The sequence below is a fragment of the Brachyistius frenatus genome, unplaced genomic scaffold (assembly GCF_029030835.1).
Source record: "Brachyistius frenatus isolate BFR_SWC_R1_liver_20210118 unplaced genomic scaffold, ASM2903083v1 Contig_24, whole genome shotgun sequence".
Taxonomy (NCBI): domain Eukaryota; kingdom Metazoa; phylum Chordata; class Actinopteri; family Embiotocidae; genus Brachyistius; species Brachyistius frenatus.
The window spans coordinates 2,650,820-2,669,968 of record NW_027210623.1 but is presented as its reverse complement, the minus strand read 5'-3'; the positions used below and the strand labels follow the sequence as shown (position 1 = coordinate 2,669,968).

The 19,149-nt window shown below is 38.1% G+C and overlaps 1 protein-coding gene across 3 annotated transcripts in view; it reads right to left on the bottom strand.

The window, feature by feature from the left end:
• Positions 1-19,149, bottom strand: part of gpc6a (glypican 6a) — a 128,274-nt gene that overhangs the window by 26,635 nt on the left and 82,490 nt on the right. For all 3 annotated transcript variants that reach the window (XM_069697751.1, XM_069697749.1, XM_069697750.1), the window contains exon 5: positions 2,957-3,087. In XM_069697751.1, the coding sequence (XP_069553852.1) occupies positions 2,957-3,087 (131 nt within the window). The remainder of the gene's footprint in view (positions 1-2,956; positions 3,088-19,149) is intronic.

Genomic DNA, 19,149 nt, shown 5'->3' with positions numbered 1-19,149 from the left:
ATAGAATTGAAACATTTATTATTACCCTTCTCAGCCAGAAAATAACATTGTAAAAGAAAACAATGTTAATTGATAAAACTTTCCTGAAATACAAACTGGTTTTATTGTTTACAGCGAGAGAAAAGCAGATATATTATTCCCTGAACCTTACATTAATCACTGTGTAGCTTATACAGGTTCATTGTGACAACAGATTGTTTTCAGTTGGCTTCATCTCAACAGGCTTTTAGGGCCCAAACAACACCCCTCCAAACAGCACAGCTCATTAGCATTCATCTCAGGCCTGCCTGCTGGCCCTTGGCTCAGTATGTGATGGAGTACTCTGATGTGCTCCACGGCTGTCATGACAAGAGGGTGTCTTTTCTCTAATACATATCAATTCTTCACCATGATTACACTTCCGATATCTTGTACATCCCACAAGCAAAGTGATTTTCAACAGGTCTGTACAGCGGTAAGGGAAGTACAATACAATGTGGTTTGATATATTGCACAAAGCTCGGGGAAGGACTAAATATGGTTAAAATGTGAATGTGAGGAAAGATTGTAATCTCAGACCAATCTGTCAACCAAGCACATTCCTGCAGGATTGAAGGGATCGAGTGCAAAGATTATGGGGTTAACTTTTACATTGCAGCCCTCTCAATATGGAAATGAATGTGACATCTGATTCAGTCTGACTTTCGTGACACAGGCATGAATACAGGCCAGAATACATCAATTGATCAGAATAAAAAGTTGAAGTGGAAAAACCTGCATTTTAACAAGACAATGAAGAACTATTCACCGGGGGATAATAATCTGAATGTGCTGCTTCATATCTATCTGTCTGATGAGCAATTTTAACTCAAGAAAGGATAAAGAGGAAATTAGTTGCTTCTCTTGCATGTTCAACCATCTCCTAAAAATCACCTATATATACACTACTGAATGGTTTGCTGAATATATTTGGGAGAAAAAACAGAGTTTAAGTGCTGCATCCCCAATGTGGACTCAATGACACTTTGAAGTTATGGATAGATCGTGGTAAACATGTCCTGTCTCAGCTTCAAGACAAGTGAATATTAGTGAGACAGCTGAACACTGACAGGGAACATCTTTATGTAGGTTTAGTCTGACCATCTTGTGACGGATGTATTCGTGATAAGTGTGTCATCACTTTGTTGATAAACAGCTTTCTGCAATGTGAGGTATTACATTCATTTGAAGACCTTTTCTTTTGTATGTTAGCAGTATATATATTTTATTTTTGTGACACAGCATTGTGTGTTGAAGCTTGTCACTGTGTTCTGATCATACAGTGCATCCGGAAAGTCTTTACAGCGCTTCACTTTTTCCACATTTTGTTATGTTACAGCCTTATTCCAAAATGGATTCAATTCATTTTTTTCCACAAAATTCTACACACAATACCTCATAATGAGAAAGTGAAAAACGTTTGTTTAAAATTAAAACACATACATAAGTATTCACAGCCTTTGCTCAATACTTTGTTGAAGCACCTTTGGCACCAGTTACAGCCTCAAGTCTTTTTGAGTATGATGCTACAAGCTTGGCACACCTATTCTTGGGCAGATTCTCCTGTTCTTCTTTGCAGGACCTCTCAAGCTCCATCAGGTTGGATGGGGAGCGTCGGTGCACAGCCATTTTCAGATCTCTCCAGAGATGTTCAATCGGTTCAAGTCTGGGCTCTGCCTGGGCCTCTCAAAGACATTCACAGAGTTGTCCCGAAGACACTCCTTTGTTATCTTGGCTGTGTGCTTCGGGTCGTTGTCCTGTTGGAAGATGAACCTTCTCCCCAGTCTGAGGTCCAGAGCGCTCTGGAGAAGGTTTTCATCAAGGATGTCTCTGTACATTGCTGCATTCATCTTTCCCTCCATCCTGACTAGTCTCTCAGTTCCTGCCGCTGACAAACATCCCCACAGCATGATGCTGCCACCACCATGCTTCCCTGTAGGGATGGTATTGGCCAGGTGATGAGCGGTGCCTGGTTTCCTCCAGACATGATGCTTGGCATTCAGGCCAAAGAGTTCAATCTTTGTTTAATCAGACCAGAGAATTTAGTTTCTCATTGTCTGACAGTCCTTCAGGTGCCTTTTGTCAAACTCCAGGTGGGCTGTCATGAGCCTTTTACTGAGGAGTGGCTTCCGTCTGGCCACTCTACCATACAGGCCTGCTTGGTGGAGTGCTGCAGAGATGGTTGTCCTTCTGGAAGGTTCTCCTCTCTTCACAGAGCAACGTTGGAGCTGTGTCAGAGTGACCATCGGGTTCTTGGTCACCTCCCTGACTAAGGCCCTTCTCCCCCCATTGCTCAGTTTGGCCGGGCGGCCGACTCTAGGAAGAGTCCTGGTGGTTCCAAACTTCTTCCATTTACGGATGATGGAGGCCACTGTGTTCATTGGCACCTTCAATGCTGCAGACATTTTTCTGTACCCTTCCCCAGATCTGTGCCTCGATACAATCCTGTCTCGGAGGTCTACAGACAATTCCTTGGACTTCATGTGCTCTGACATGCACTGTCAACTGTGGGACCTTATATAGACAGTGTGTGCCTTTCCAAATCATGTCCAATCAACTGAATTTACCAGGTGGACTCCAATCAAGTTGTAGAAACATCTCAAAGATGATCAGTGGAAACAGGATGCACCTGAGCTCAATTTTGAGTGTCATGGCAAAGGCTGTGCATACTTATGTACATGGGATTTTTTTCATTTTTTATTTTAATAGATTTGAAAAAAAATTCAATTTTTTTTCCCCCCCACGTTATCATTATGTGGTATTGTGTGTATTTCCTCAAACATCATGAGAATTCAGATGCATTAAAAATACACTGTTTAATAAGAAATAGATACTATCAGTTGAAGTTGACTTATATTTCACTGAGACATTAGATGTGTCAGTTATTTGTCGTGTTGTATTCATTTAATAAACTAAAAGCTACTTCAGGACGCAGTACCTTGGCTGACACTTGCATGCTGTTGTCCTGCATAGTCATGATGGCCTCAGAGATCTTGATGTCAATTGGCTGTATGACTGCTTCAATGTTGAAGGGTCCCTCCAGTCTGTCTGCCACCAGCAACATGGCATCTGTCATAACACAGAGGACACATGTCAGTTCAAAGATATTAAACACTCACGTGGAAATTTTGCCACTTCTGTTCATGTACGCATGTCCGTATGCTCACAGTGTCCCTGAGCATTACTCAATGTGAAACCCTCTGCTGGGCTCTATCAACAAAGAGAACAAAGAATGGTTCCTTCTCCAAATGTGTTGGCTACCTACTATTATGAACATAAAAGCAACCTGCCAGCCCCTTCACTTTTTCCCACAAACACTCCCAGTGTGAGAGAGTGGTGGGGAGATGGAGGGAGTCTGGTGCTTGTAAGAGGATGTGCAACATCAAGTAGAAATTACATTTCAGTGTACAAAGCTTACAAATACTTTATACATAAAACAAATATTTAATTTGCATACATGTCAATGACTCCAGTAAAACCGAAAATGACAAGACTGCTTTACCTGTCTATTTGCATTGGCAATTCTTAATCGTTTAAAGACATAACACTTTTTTTTTTGTCAAACGTGAATCCCCTGAATACTTTATGGATAATAATTATGGATCACTTAAAAACATCTGAGGGTAAGAGGGAAATCAGGTACAAAAAGCACAGTTGCAATTCAAATTATTCAACCTTTTTTGTTAATGAAATACCCTGAAAACATTCTAACTAAAGATACAATAACATAATTTAAACGTTATCCAAAAAGACCCATAAGCTCTCCTAAAAGCTAAGAATAATATTTTGACCACAACGAACTTGAATAAATGTTTGGGGTAGTTTCTCAAGCTTCTGGCACCTCTCTTTTGAAACTCTTGCAGAAAAATGTCTTCTGGTGCAAAACCTTAAAGCTCACAAACAACTTAACTTCCATACTGCCCCTTCTTTTACTTTTAATCCCACCAAAGATTTTCAGTGGAAATCAAATCTGTGGACTCAGATGGCCTCTTCAAGGATGTTCTTGGGATGATTCCTAAACCAAGCTTTGGTTGACCTGGACGTACGGTTGGGATCGACCCATGCCCTGCTGGAACTTCCAATGACTACCAATCATCAGCGTACACACTGAGGGCATCACATTCTTCATAAAAATGAATCCAGTATGCCAGTCCCATGGCCAAGTTTACTAGCTCATCCAGCAGCACAAAAAAAACCCCCACAAAAGGACAGGTCTACCTCTGTGCTTGTCTGTCAGGATGGTGCTCTTCTTACACAAGCCTTCTTACACCAGATATACTGCTGCTTTATGGATCCAAACCCTTACAGTTTAGTCCCATCACTTATGTTAAGTCTACTTTTATGTCCTTTGAACAAGAATTGTATTCAGCAAAGTTTACCAGCATATATATTTGCTTGCAAACAACATAGGGAGTCCTTGAGGTATAAGCATAAAATGCATTCGACATTACATGGCTGACACCAACACATTTTGTAATTTTTTTGTGGCCTTTCTGTTTAAATCCTTTCACATTTCTTTGTAAAGGCAGATCGTCTCTAATGGGTCGATGTTCACAGTTTTGATCTCCCAGGTGAATTCTGTTGCCTGGCATCTTCTCTAATAACACACCTATACATCATTTGTGTCATGTCTTGTGTTTCTGTCTGTGTTTGTATTTTATCTCAAAACCCAGATGAAGCCTTTCAGCTGAAACACATGGGTGTAAGCCATGTAATATCAAAGGATTTTTATCCTTAAACCTCTCAGAGTGTCTTGCTTTTTTGTCTTGACTGCAGTCATCACAGTCCTTGACACCAAAGAGCACTTTATAGACAAAGTGTGAATTTTTACCTTTTGTTCATAAACAAAGACACAGTTCAGACTTGTCCTTCTTTGATGAAGTTCTTGCTTGTTTAGTGTTCTTCTTATAATCTGCACTGATAGTTTGTTCTTGCGTTCACCAGGTTTTCCTTTAAGTCTTAATAATAAGAAATATGACCGGGGAGGTTTGCAGCTGTACCATGAGTCATACAATTGTGTTTGATGCTGCCAATCAAATCTCTCTTCTTTTTTTTTTACCACTGTCATTTTGGTTTAATGGAATAATTTATTCACTGAGCTTTTGAGACAGCGCCTTTATCTTTTTCATGTTAGCAGTTTGAGCACCTGCATACACAGGATTTATGTCTGTGCCACAATCGAAGACAATTCAGTGTTGTTACAGAAAGCTAAAAGCTTAAATGTGTTTTGCATCATTTTGGCAAACTTACATATTATTGAGAAGTGAATAAAAAGCAGCTTTGGGGTTTACAAGCCCCAAAGCTCCTGCAACTCAGAAGAATATTACTTACTTTTATCATTACATTTATTATCAGATTATTTCTCAACAAATACGAATACAAATGTAATTTATGGAAATTCCAAATCATCAGAAAAGTTTAATGAGTAAACTCTTACAAACTAGCAGGCATGTTGTTGCCTTGTATATTTTCCAAAAATCTACATTACATCTAATAATTACAAACTGTTTCAATAACAACATACTTTATAGACACACACACCCACACTGTACATATACCGTATACATACACACACCAGGACCATGACCTTTTAAGAGTCTTGGTCTGAATCAATACCTAAAACAGATTACCCACCAAACTGACACTTTTCATTTCATTTCACTTTCTAAGAGTGTGATACTAATATGTTCATACAGAAGAATGGCGCTATTGATCGTGTAGAATCTGAGATGTCTGGGGTGAAAATAATGTGTTTAATATACACTCTGCCTTGTCTCTCAAAAAGTAATTAAAAGTCTTGTTTGAGGGGTTAGTGCTGGTTAAGTGGGAGGGCAGTGATATCAAGAAGACTTCTATCTCTGTTCAGTGACATTTGCGAGGATACTGACCTATCAGGAAACCCCTATTTAGCCAAAGGGCAGCAGAAGAACTGTTCCTCATAAGGACTGAGTCCTTAATAATAGTTGAATGAAATTTGTAAATCATTAAATCATGAGTGATCATGACTAGAATTTTGATGCAGGGTGATAAGTGGCCTCCATGTCTGAAGCCTGAGGGGCGGGCCAAAAGCACAATGACACACTACACTCCCAGCTGTGACACTGCAGAAATGCAGAGCTTCCACCATCAGTGCGGACTCAAGTCTGGGCTCAAACCATTAGCAAAATGAGTGTATCTCATAAAAACTGACATAAAAAGTCTAAGATTTATTCTGCTCTCATTTGACTAATTATTGTGTTAATACATTGTTAGACTTACCTAAAACATTACTAAAAAAGTTCAAATCAATTTCCAGTTAAATTTAAAAAGTTGAGTTTAACACATTTGATGAAACCAAAATAAGATTAATATAATTTCAGCCTTTTTAGGTTTTATTGAAGTGAAAGTATTTCGTTTTTTCAGAATCTCCTCCACCTCTTGCACACTTTACTGTGACGTAGACTCAATTTCACCAAATGGATAAAACGCCAACCTACACAACAACCCCTGTAATACCAAATGTATTAAAATGGTTTGTATCTGTGAAATATAATACAGTATATATTCTGTTACTATCAACAAATTCCATTAAAAACAAAACAAAAAAACAATGCCATTGTCTGTTTTTGACGTCCCCAGAACATCTATGCTAACCGCAAGCCAACCGTTTTCTTCCGAGAGCTTTAGAAAAAAGCCGGGCGCTGCAGTTTTAAAGAAACATTACTTAAACATAAGTAATTCAAGGTTTCATTAGGGGCTATTTTCAGTTGCAGATTGGTGTACTAATAAGTACAGCAGCAGGGTGGTGTATGTGGAGTCAATGCAAAATAAACTACAGTCACTGGTTTATCATGGTGGAGCAATATATCAGCCAGTGAAACAATAATGGTCTGTGTATCCTCTGTGCCATAAAGTCTATGGCAACAAAGATACACAGAAAATACTTTGGAATTCTAGAGTGCACTGTTGGCTTAGGTCTTAATGCAGTTAACAGCTAACAGTAAGAGAAATATAGTAAAATACTAACAAATAGGTTGTATTTTGCGGTCACATCGCTGCTGATGTTTTATTGTTTCTGTATAGTCTACAAGTCAGTTTAAAAACAACACTGGTGAGCTGGGAAAATTCAGGAGCACTACTGAGCACTTCAAAGTCAGGGCAAGAAGTCTTCATCTCTGAATGACAAATTGGGTCATTTGTCAGTACCTTCCATACCAGCATGATACTGGAGTGTTTGCTGATCTGACACCCCTGTGGTTCAGGTATGATTATGTTTAGACAACGGAAATTACTTGGTTATGGTCAAAAGACTCCTATTGAGGTTAAAGCAAACAAACACTAACTGACTGCTTTCAGGGGGAGGGAACATGGAACTTTATGAACTCAGTAAACTTTAGTTTCTATATTGTTCTTTATGTGGAAACTTTAACTTGTTCAGCAAGGAGAGCTTGACTGTAAAATTGACAAATAAGATCATTGGGGTAGGTCAGGCACTGCTCTCACAATTACAGTGTAACAGACTGGCAGTGAGGAAAGCCAATACCATTCAAGACTGTCCTGAGCAGCCGTTGCAGAATGTGTTTAGCTCCTGCCTTCAGGCCGGTATTTCAGAGTGCCTGTCATGAGACCTAAGAAACATGAAGTCTCTCCTACATCTCAGTGGCAATTGACAGGGCAGGATATTAAGCTCACCGCTTGACGAAGAGGAGTGATTTAGAGGGCAGGTGAGTACAGAGGAGAGACCACTAGCCTGCTTGAAGAGAGGTGTAATAAAAACAGAAATATGAATACACAAACAATTGACAATAAATTAATCAAATTTGATAATTGCCAGGGCTCCTGTTTTTAAATGAACAGTATAGGTCTAGTATTTAAGTAAAAATATAATCTTTTGCCAACAACTGAGCAATGTTTTTTTGTTTGTTTGATTAAGAATGTTAATAGATTTGTCTGAAAGCTGACTGGCAGACCTTTGGTCTATGATCAGTTGATCATTTTTTTGGTGGTAATTTGAATCTGGATTAGACCACATCAAACAATTATTGTGTTTCGGACAATACTCTCGAAGAAGAACAGTTAATATACTGCGTTTACTGTGGTGTTGCGTCTGATTGGCTATTTGTCTATTGACAACCTTTTATGTGTGATTCGAGAACAGAAATTAGACTTATAGGCAGCCCACTCATCGGTCATATAAAGTGTCTCAAACATCACTGTTCAGATTTTGATCAAAAATCTGAAAAATGATGCACTTTATATTGTAGCATATATTAGTCACCCTATTTAGAGGAATTTTTCATGGCCACCACTGCAAAATCAATTTGATTGAAAAATGGTGAGAGGTCAAATGTCTTCTTATTTAGTATAATTCAGTTTATTCAATTTTTCCTCCAAATATTTAAAAGGATGAATTGTAAGAAATGCAAAGACCTTTGTACAAACCTTCCCAAGCAGCAACCAACTTCTCCTGTCTCTCCCTGAACCTTTTAACTGCGAGCTCAAACTCTGCCAAAGTGAGCGCCAAGACCTCCTGATAACCCAACCACAAAACTCACTTTCATTACATAATTTTACTATTTAGAGTGGTCAGTATAGCAATATCAAATACACACATAATATATAATAATGATCTTTTCATCCAAATAAACACGTGTTAGGTTGTGTATGTCAGGCCTGTGCTTTTAAAGTGCACTGAGTGAATAGAGGTACAGATAGACTCCTCTCTTTGGTCTGTTAGTGGCTGTGCCTTTGAAGAGCCCTCCTGTTTGTTTACTCTGGAGTCTCAAATTGGGCATGATGCTTGGTTAGATTTCCATCAGGAGCTGGCTGGAGGTCATTGCAGGGGGGCCAACCTGAGTCCTGTGAAGTCTTCAGCTGCCTATGTTTAGCAGAGTACTACTCTAATGGTTTTACAAAAAAAAAAGAGAGTGGAGGGGAAATTGGCAGCAATTCTGTTACTCATTCCATAAAAGACCCAAGGACCTAAATGATATCCTCAGTGGAGTTTTGACAACCTATTTTTCATATAGCTTAATGAATATTTGATGGATTGTGAGTATGCGTCCGCCATATGAATTGCTATCAGGAAGAGTTACTTTTACATGCTTAAATAACTTCTGAAATGATGTCATACAGGAACACTTACAAAAATAATAAAAAAAAAGATCGACTGGGATTGAAAAACATCTAAAAGATTAATCTCGTCTAACCATAAATCATTAGGAGGCCAAGCACATACGCGCACAGGCTTTGCTGTGTCAGTTTTTCACAATGTTTCGTTCCTACCATCTATACCACTGACCTTTGTGACATTATCTGGATCCAACCATGTCCTCAACAGCATCTCTTACTTAATACTTGTCCTGGACCCTGTGGTCAGTTTTAATGGGCTTGCCACAATACCACTTTTTTTGTCAGCATGATCGCACAAGCTGGGTGAAAAATTTAAAAATGCGCCAGAACTACAGCATGCTGCTGGAACAGCCTCACCACATTCTATAACATGCCTCCGGGGCGCAGGGCAGACAACCAACCAAGATAGTGCAATAGAGGCAATAACCTCAATGCACTGCAGGAAAATATCAGCTAATGCTGAGACACTTTATTACAAGTGCACATTTTAAAAATAAAACACTTATTTTCAGAGGGTTAAGAAGAGACAGTGATCCGGACTTTTGTTCAAGAGGGTCCCATTGATAATTGTATTCTGGTGATATCAACTTTAGGCTTTCACACAATAAAGAAAGTGCATGACAGCGCTGACTTTCAGAGGATATTCAGGGTAAATGTTCCTGTATGCTCACCAACAGATTTGGAGTGGGAGCAAACATTAAAACAGAATTTTTTGGAACAATGTGATTTATATCAAAATGTTTTTGTAGGACACTGCCCACTGGTTGACTTTAAAATGTCTTTGACTGTGAGGTTTCAAAAGGTGTATACACACAGAGTATTTTATTTATATTTCCACTTTATCATTGTCTATATCTTGAGATTTTCTTGTTATGACAACTAACTTGACCAGTTATTCTTCTTAATAAATGGTCAAATTTTAAAAATGATTTTCTATTAGTGATGATCTGATAATGATCCACTGTGATTTGTCATTAGTTTCATGTAATGTTGAAATTATCCATTTCCTTTGTGTACGAATAAATAGATAATTGATTTTGACCCCTATTCATCCATTTATCCATTAACTGACACAGTGGGCTGTATTGGCATTGTTGTTTACAGCATGGTGCAAACCTTTTTTATATTTCTATTTTTTTGCTTCAGGTTAAATGCTCGGTTATTTTCAAATTCAAAAATCTCTTTTTCTCACCCAGAGGGATTTGGAGAAACTCCAACAAAATACCCGGAGAGTCCCTTGGGGCACACAGCAGTCATTCACATGTGAATTTGTGACACATCAACAACTTTGATGTGAACATGTTGAGAAACAGATAAAACCTAGTCATAATTATCAGATTTTTTTTTTTAATTTAATGACTCTTTTATTAACTTCAACAGGTATTTCTGTTATGAGTTTCTCATCTCAGCAGTTGGTCACATTGACTACTTTTACTTTTGGTCATGCCACAGTCGTTACAATATGGAAGTGGTGAGTGGTGCTGGAGAGATCAATACACATTACCGCAATATGATCAATTTCTGTAACACGCTACTAGACTCATCCTGGGCAGGTACCTATAAAATCAGTTCTTATATGTGTGACTGGTTTCTTCAGGGAAACTACACATTTCACAATATTGACAAGAATAACCACGACAAAAAGTGAGCCTGTGCCCACCTTCACTTCATCTATAATCTTACTGACATGCACATCCAGGTACATTATTGCTTTTTCCCCCCAGATATGATAAGGACCTAAAGAGTTTTTGAAGAATAAAGGAGGTAAAGCTCTATAATAACTAAGACACTGGCTGTCCCGACATTAGGGCCAGGTACCAAAATTCTAAATACCCAGAATATAATCTGCGTTACAACTGCATGAAAATGAAAGATTTGTATCATTATCTAATTTCCTTTCTCTTAAAATGGATTTCATAAGAAATTGGTATAAAAAAAGTAGCGCTCAGGAAGCGGTATCAAAGTGAAGGTATCGGTAACGGTATCAAATATTTTTGAACGATATCCAACCCGAAGGATCACCCAAAGGTTGCAGTGATGAAAAATGTCAGACCATCAAACACCACAAAAGCCAGACTGGCTCAAGTGAAATGAACACACACACACACACACACACACACACACACACACACACACACACACACACACACACACACACACACACACACACACACACACACACACACACACACACACACACACACACACACACACACACACACACACACACACAATAATAAAATAGGACTGTAAAAGTGTCATATAAATGTGCAAATTTAGAGTACAGGCTTAAAGCATGTTAAAAGTCATCTGTGACCTGGTCTTTAGGTCTTTAAAGACAATTCACTGTCTCAATTATGAGTTTTTTTTTCTCATCATTCAAATCGTCAGTTTAAAAACTTGCCTCATTTACATGTTTCCAATGGTCATTTGTTAGCTGTCTCATTGCAACATTTGCTCTTTCAGTGTTCATATGAATTAATGAAGGTATAGTTCTGCTGTCTAGGAGATGATGAACATAATGCAAAGCAAATTGCATAATACAAGTCTGCTCAATGATTCAGAGAAGCACTGCTAAAAATGGAAAAAACAACTTTCACCATCTGTCAGTGCAAACTGGAGAAACATGTCTGCACACAAACACTACGCATTCAACAATAGAAGGTGATGACACCCTTCATAAATAACCAGAAACAGATGATTACTCTTTTGCCAATGGTGTTTATCCATGTGGCACAACTCATCATGACAAATGTGTTGTAAAAATGTTCTAAAAACAGCGCATGAATTCGATCTGTTTTTCTAAACTTGAATGAACTCAGCATACGCGTCACAAAGACGGTCTGTAGAAGATAAACTGAGATAAACTTGAGAACTTAAGGTTTTGCATGTGATGACGACTATACAGAAAAAGCTTACAGGATAATGCCTCTGATACTTAATTTACATTGAATGAAACATTTCCTCTGAAGTTAAATTTAAAACAAGTGTTTTGTGTGCAAATCCTACTATCGCTCTAGTGACATAGTAAACATGGAAAGAGAGCAGCGCGTATTCTGAAATAACAAAAAACAACTGTGCAACTGCATCTTCAATCTGGAGAGAAGTCAATGTCAGGGAGACATCAGTGTCACCGCACATGCTCGGGGAGACGGCTCCCTGTTTACATGCTTTGCTATTTTGACAAGCCAAGAGAAAAACTACACTGACTTTGTTCAGTGAGGGAATGTGTCACTTAAATACAACAGTATGGCTCTTTGATGTCCTGCTGCTGTCTCTTTTCATCTCCTTTTGTCTATCATGGAATATAATCGCTAGTCGGCATATGCTGGAAATTCACAGATGTGGGAGTGCCTACAAAAATACAAACATGTGTGGGGTTTTACAGCAATTTCGATGATCAATTTTCTTAAACTGTCACCTCCTGTGCTTCAGAGGTGCGGTGCTAAAATGGGGGACTACTTTTTTTTCATAGTAATTAAACAAGAAATCCAAGGCCTGCCGATTAATCTAAAACATCCCACGCCCTTTGAGTTCCCTGCCGAGACCAACTGGGATAAAGCCATGGATTAATTTTTGTCCCATTAGACCACAGAGCTCACTGACCTTTCTTTGAAGGGCTCAGTTAATAAAACCCCACAGACATTATATAATAAAATATTATAAACACATCATATCTTCAATGGTGTTTACAGACCAGTGACACGTGCGTATTTTATTGTAAGTACCCCTGTTCAAAATGACATGCAGATGTTTCATATCATTTATCAAGTAAAGACAGAAAGACAATCAAGTGAGAAAACACCAAGTCAGATTTTTTTCCCTCTCAATCAAAAGGTTTGATGCAGAGCCAATCTCTTTCACTTGATGCAAACTTGTATCCATCACCTTTGTTAACTCTTTTTCAAAACACATCCAGGGTAAAACTCATGTTCATGCTGATAAAGCTCACAAACCTCCACCTTTCACTCTTACTTAAACGCTCCTGTCTAAACACAAACACTGCCAAAACTATTATGCTAAAAGACGTCGGAGTCGGTTTCCTGGAACATTTATTCGAGCGTGCAGCTGCGAGAGGTGAATCAATTGCAAAAAGACTTGCTACCTTGCCAACATATTTGTCTGTCTTCGGGGAGTCTCCACAAGCATTCTCTCATGCACTTAGAGCTGGACTGTAGCTCAATAACAGCACGAACAAATAATTCTTCATAGGACGTTTTTCCCCGCTTTTATTGGCTTTCAGCTATATGTGAATTACTTTAGCTCATCTGAAGTCTCAAATAGCTTGTCTGTTGTTCCACATGAACTCAGTTTTTTTGTTTTTTATACTATACTCTACTACACTTTTCTCTGCTTGACGACAAACCTGAATCTGTTGGCTAACTGTTCATTTCCCTGAGCTTGGTGAAAAGCAGGGATACAAGTGCACAAAGGAAACATCAGCAAATGTGATGTTCATTGTGCTGCACAACCAACTGAACTTAAGGGTCAAGCATATTACAGCCAAGTGGGCAAATTCAATGTCACACAGGAGTGAAATTAATGAAAACCAGCAGCTGCCCACAAGGTACAAAGGGAAATGATGATATGAAATATAAAATGAATGCTTTGGGAAATGGTTACCAGGAAGGTTAAAGGAATAGTTTGACAGCTGGGGGAATTAACGTGTTCACTTGCTTGGTGAGAGTTAAATGAGAAGATTGATGTTGTGATGTCCAGCGAGAGTTGAGCCAATCTTCTCTCACCTTTCAGCAAACACACAAATAATTACGTACCTGGAAATGTTGAAATATTCTATTAGCCAAGTGCAATTTGAATAGGCAAAAACATGCAATAAAATGAAAATGTATAATTGTGTAAAACAATATGCTCAACAGTGCGTAACAATATGCCTTCCAGAAATATAAAAATTGAGGACAGAATCTAGCAAGAACCACATTTAGTGTGTGAATGTGGAGGCAGTAAAACTCAGTAAAAAAAAACAACATAGGTGTACATCAGCTCTGGTAACTCAGAATAATATAAAAAAGTTGTGATGCGTGTAAATATGCAGTGTAGCTGTGTAAGCATTCTTGCCAGAGATATAGAAAAGCAGCATTTTGCAGACTCTGCACAGCCAGTAGCAATTAGAAAGAAAATATACTGATTCTTGATGATGCTGGGGATATGGAGATCACTTCCACTTGGCTAAATGAGTCATCCAGCCTTCAACTCTCTGACAGGCAGAAACCCACTAGCCCAGCTTGTTTGTTCCTGTCATGTCTGTTACTGAGACCATCATGCTTGATACTTAGTCAGTTTGAGTGCCTGTGTGTCTGTTTGTGTGGGTCCGTTGAATGTCTCAAGTTTAACTTAGAGAAGGAGTATTTTTTTGTTTTACTTGAGGAGTCTAGGCATCCTTGAAAAATTTAGTTCAGTCAAAGCATGTGGATGTTAAGGGTGAGTTTTTAAGCTTAAATTTAGTTTTCATGATATTTACAGAACCAAGCATAAAAGACCTCTTGAAGGCTTTTGTGTGACGTAAACCTCAATGTGAGCTAATTTTTTTTTGCCAAGACATCTGTTTCATTTAAAGTGAAGCACTGGCATGGTGTTCATCTTCATAACCTGACAGATATCATACAAGGTCCTTCTTGGAGGACGAAAAATATGTTGGCTTGAATTCTCATGATCCTGAGGGGTTGTGGGGAGGTCCAGTTACATGGGGACACAATCCATGCAATTAAAAAGAAATGAGCAAATAAGATCAATGAGGATCGCTTACACTGTGGTGTCAAAGGACTCAGCAGAGGACAACACAAGCCTATATCTTAATTAGGAGGAATAATGTGTTTACGGGCACAGTGCTGTGCACGCAGTAAAGAAATACACCAGTCTTTTCATTTAAATCTAGAAGGAGTTAATTATTTTTACAACACGAGCGCTCTCTAAATAAAGACAATTATTACAATGTTAAAATAGATTTTTGCTAAAACTGCCTTATTACTGAGTGGGGGTTCAAAAGTTCAATTTTGTTGAATTCTGATCTGAGCTGCTGAAACAGCCCCCCAAAAAAAGAAAAAAAAAGAAATGGCTTTCTCATGTTTCTGAATTTCCAGACCAGAATAGTAACAAGTTATTCACATATAAAGTCTAAACCAACGTTACAATCTATTGCTAACAACACTAACATTGCATGTAAAGTCCCGCTATCTTGTACAGCGCCACCCAGAGTTCTGTAGTGGTAAATACAGCATCAACCAATGCACAGCCCATGTGGAAATGCTGACTTTATCATTGCTATGCCTGGCAGTCTTTCAATCTCGCATGGTACATTTACTGATAAAAGGAATGGAATTACCACTTGAAATTGTTGTGTAATTTTTTTAAACTAAGAGCTAGAGGTAGACAAAACCAAGCTTCTCATTAGCTGGTGATTGTAAATTTGGTTGGCTGACGAGACAACTGTAACTGGACAATATTATCAGAGAGGTAGCATATTAAGTTAATGGTAACTCCAGGAGTTGACTGCTCCATCAGATTTTCAGTGATAATTAGACTGTTGTCTACCATAACACCACTGATCCTGTTTTCAAATACTATATTTTCACTTTTACGCATTAAGAACAAAACATTGTTTCTGCTGAGTGTACCTCTATCAATGGTAACATAGCCAGCTGGGGTTGTTGGAGTAACTCATCCAAATCCAATGAAAGTGCAAAAAAAGCTGCTAATAAAAGTCTAAACTCTGATACCATCCTGGACATATTACACTGAGAATGTACAACTTGTGCAAAGGGCTTTTTTTTTTTTTTTTTTAAACATAAACTATGATCCAATGAAATAATATATCTAGCTATAAGAGGGAGGATCAATAGATTATACTGTTGCATGTGAACGATGCACAGCACCATGACGTGCATGGAGAACACAGAAGCTTATAACTTATAACTTTCATGACTAATCCAAGTTTTGTTGCTTGATAAAAATCAGTGCACATCAAAGTTTGTGACAAATTATTGGGGAACAGAGAAAAGTCACAGGAAGCCAAATCCAACGAGCACGGGTGATGGGGGTAAAGATTGTGTTACTGTAGGTTAGAAACGCGTGTGTTTTTAAATGTGCATTGAGTGGGCAAACTGTAATTTTCCAGAACCCGAGTGCCATCGCACTCAGGTCATTTGCACTGAATGTTTTCCCTCACACGCCTCAGAACATCAATGAAGCAAATTGGAGACGCACCTGAGCAGGCGCTCACAAATAGAGCGTAACTCAGGTGTGGATTTTGATCAAGAGACAAAATTTGTAACACTTGCTCATTAGGGTTATACCTTTCTCCTTCTCCATGCAGGTCCCAGTGCTGCTCATTGTTCGCACGCAACCGGAGCAGTCTTGGAACTTATTGATCCACCTTGATGATGCTAACAATACCTTTTAAACTATGTACACACAAAGTATTCCCCTTGTAACAGCCTAATGTGCACTGCTTCATCGGGTGAGGAAATGTGAAGCTTGCTGTGAGTTACACTTGCAAAGCTATGATTTTAAGATTGCCATATGGGAAAGGGGTTTATCAAAGAGTCAATTAATGTCTGCCATTGATATTGGCCATGTGTAGCTGAAATGATCATATTATTGATGCCACTCTCCTGACAAAAATGGCACTATTCATGGTGTAGGCCTGAGAAACTACAGTAGTGTTTGAATAACTGGATGCACCCTCCCCCCCCATCCTCCCCTCACTCTGTCTTTTTGAGGGTATTTTAACAAGGTGCTGACAAGAAAAATGATAATGATGTATCTGTCATGATGCAGAGCTGGGTAAATTTGTCATGATGACAGGTGACTGATAGTCTGGTATCATCTAGTGGCCAAACCATGAATTCTTTCCCTGAACACTCGAACACACACAAAGACACACCCACAAAGACATACACACACACTAAAACTCAGGATGCCTAACATCACTCTGCACAAGTATAAGCAGGTAAATCACATCCTTCCTCAGGTTTATGCCCATTGCTCACTGACAGTGGGTCTTTTTTTTTTTTTTTTTTTTTGTAGAGGATAAAGTTGTTACAGTAACCTTTACAAAGTGTACACTACTGTACTGTGACTGTGACTTTAAATGTATGGCATGGATGCTGTAATCACTCTTTTTCTTCTGCATAACAAAATATAGGCTACATTCACCAAGGTCATTATTGTTTCAACACAGATTTCGGGACAAGGCACAGCAGTGGCACATTTGTTCTTCCTTCCACAGTGTGGTACCGACATCTTGACATCCAAATTGCTTGTTTTTATGTGTTTGTGTTTATAATTATATATCAAATTCATCAGTGGCTGTTACTTTCTTGCACTGCCAAGATTTTACTTTTAATCTCTAGTTTGTAAGCCTTCTTGATTTGTTTAGCGTTACAGAATGTCTCATAAATTCTTATGGCTCTGCGTTGTTAATGTTAAGTGATGTTTTGATGGCTTTGTGAAGCATTTTAGAGCAATCTCCTTTATTTAAGCGTGGAAATAGCAGGCATGCTTCCAACTACATTTATGTTCAATTGTTATTTATTTATTTTTTTTCATTCATTCATTTTCATCCTCTGTAGATTTATTTCCTATAAACTCAAAGCAAAAGCCTCAATGTTATATGTATAGGGGATAAAGAAAACGAATAACTAACAGCTAATTGTATTTACTATTAATGAGAATATTAGATATAAAACTTTACACATTATTATGGACATTCGTGAAGGTGCACAATTTAGGATGTGAAAAAATATACACGATAGTGTTTTTTTTGTTTTTTTTATAGAAGAAACACAAATTATAAAATATTTACAGTAGATGTACAATAAGGATGCCCGTGATTAAAAGGCCGGTTACATTTTAGATAAGTGAAGCTGGCATTATTGGCAATATTACAACAATTTCAATGCCTTATCACATACATTTAAATGGACATGTATTTACTTTTTTGTACAGATAAAAGGAAGCTGATAAGATTTGTCTTTGTAATTTGTTCTTAAAAGTGCTATTTCAATAAAGCTTTGTGAGCAAAAACATTTTTTAAAGCTCCCTGTTTTACATTTTCCGCAGAGGCAAGAGAAACAATCTGTTTCATTTCAGAAGATTTATTTTTGTGGCAAGATGATGACAGATAAATCCCGACCTTCATTTTTCCAAACAAAATAGAAAATCAGCGATGTGATGTGACTTTCTTATGTTAAGGTAGAAAGTGAAGAAAAAAATAGAAATGATGTCACCGTGTGTTTTGTGTTTGGGGAGATATGCAAAGACCATTTCTGTCAGTTTGGGAGGAAGCAGCAAAGCAACACTAAGTTAATACAGTGCTGTTTTTGTGCTCTGTTTATAAAAACTGGCTTTAGATTTAGTTTTAGGCATATTGAAGCGCTGTGCAACATTTGGACAGAACCCGATGAGTTAGAGTGAATTTATTTTACATTTCTATTTTTTCTAAGTGACACTAAGTTTAATAATGTTAATGACATTAACATGACAAATTTAATGGCATATATTTAAGCCTGGTTTAAAAAAAAAAAAAAAATCTGTAAAGAAATCCTTCTGCTGAAAAGATACATTAAAAAAAAAAAAAAACACCATCAAGGCTGACAAATGATGGAGATTATTGTATTTCTCAGCTCTACCGATTAACTGCAATGAGCTTGACATGAGTCAAGGACTTAATGTGCACACGTGCGGTTAGCTTGGATGAGCTTCATGCTTGTTCCATTAGAGGCTTACCTCATTTGACACAATGTGCCACTGCCAATCATTATCTATCTGTTAAACTCAGAGTGAAGAAACATGGTTATGAGCCAGCTGGTTATATTAAGAAAGTTTGAAATATATTTTGTTTTACTATTTTTAGTCTTCACTGAGTATAATTCCATAGAGAAAACAAAGGGCATACAAGGTATGCAACGAATGACAATACTGCTTTATTTTTAAGCCATGCCAGTACACCAGCATTACTTAGAGCAGGGCTCTGTGACTGGTTTACCTTTACTACCCCTGAGA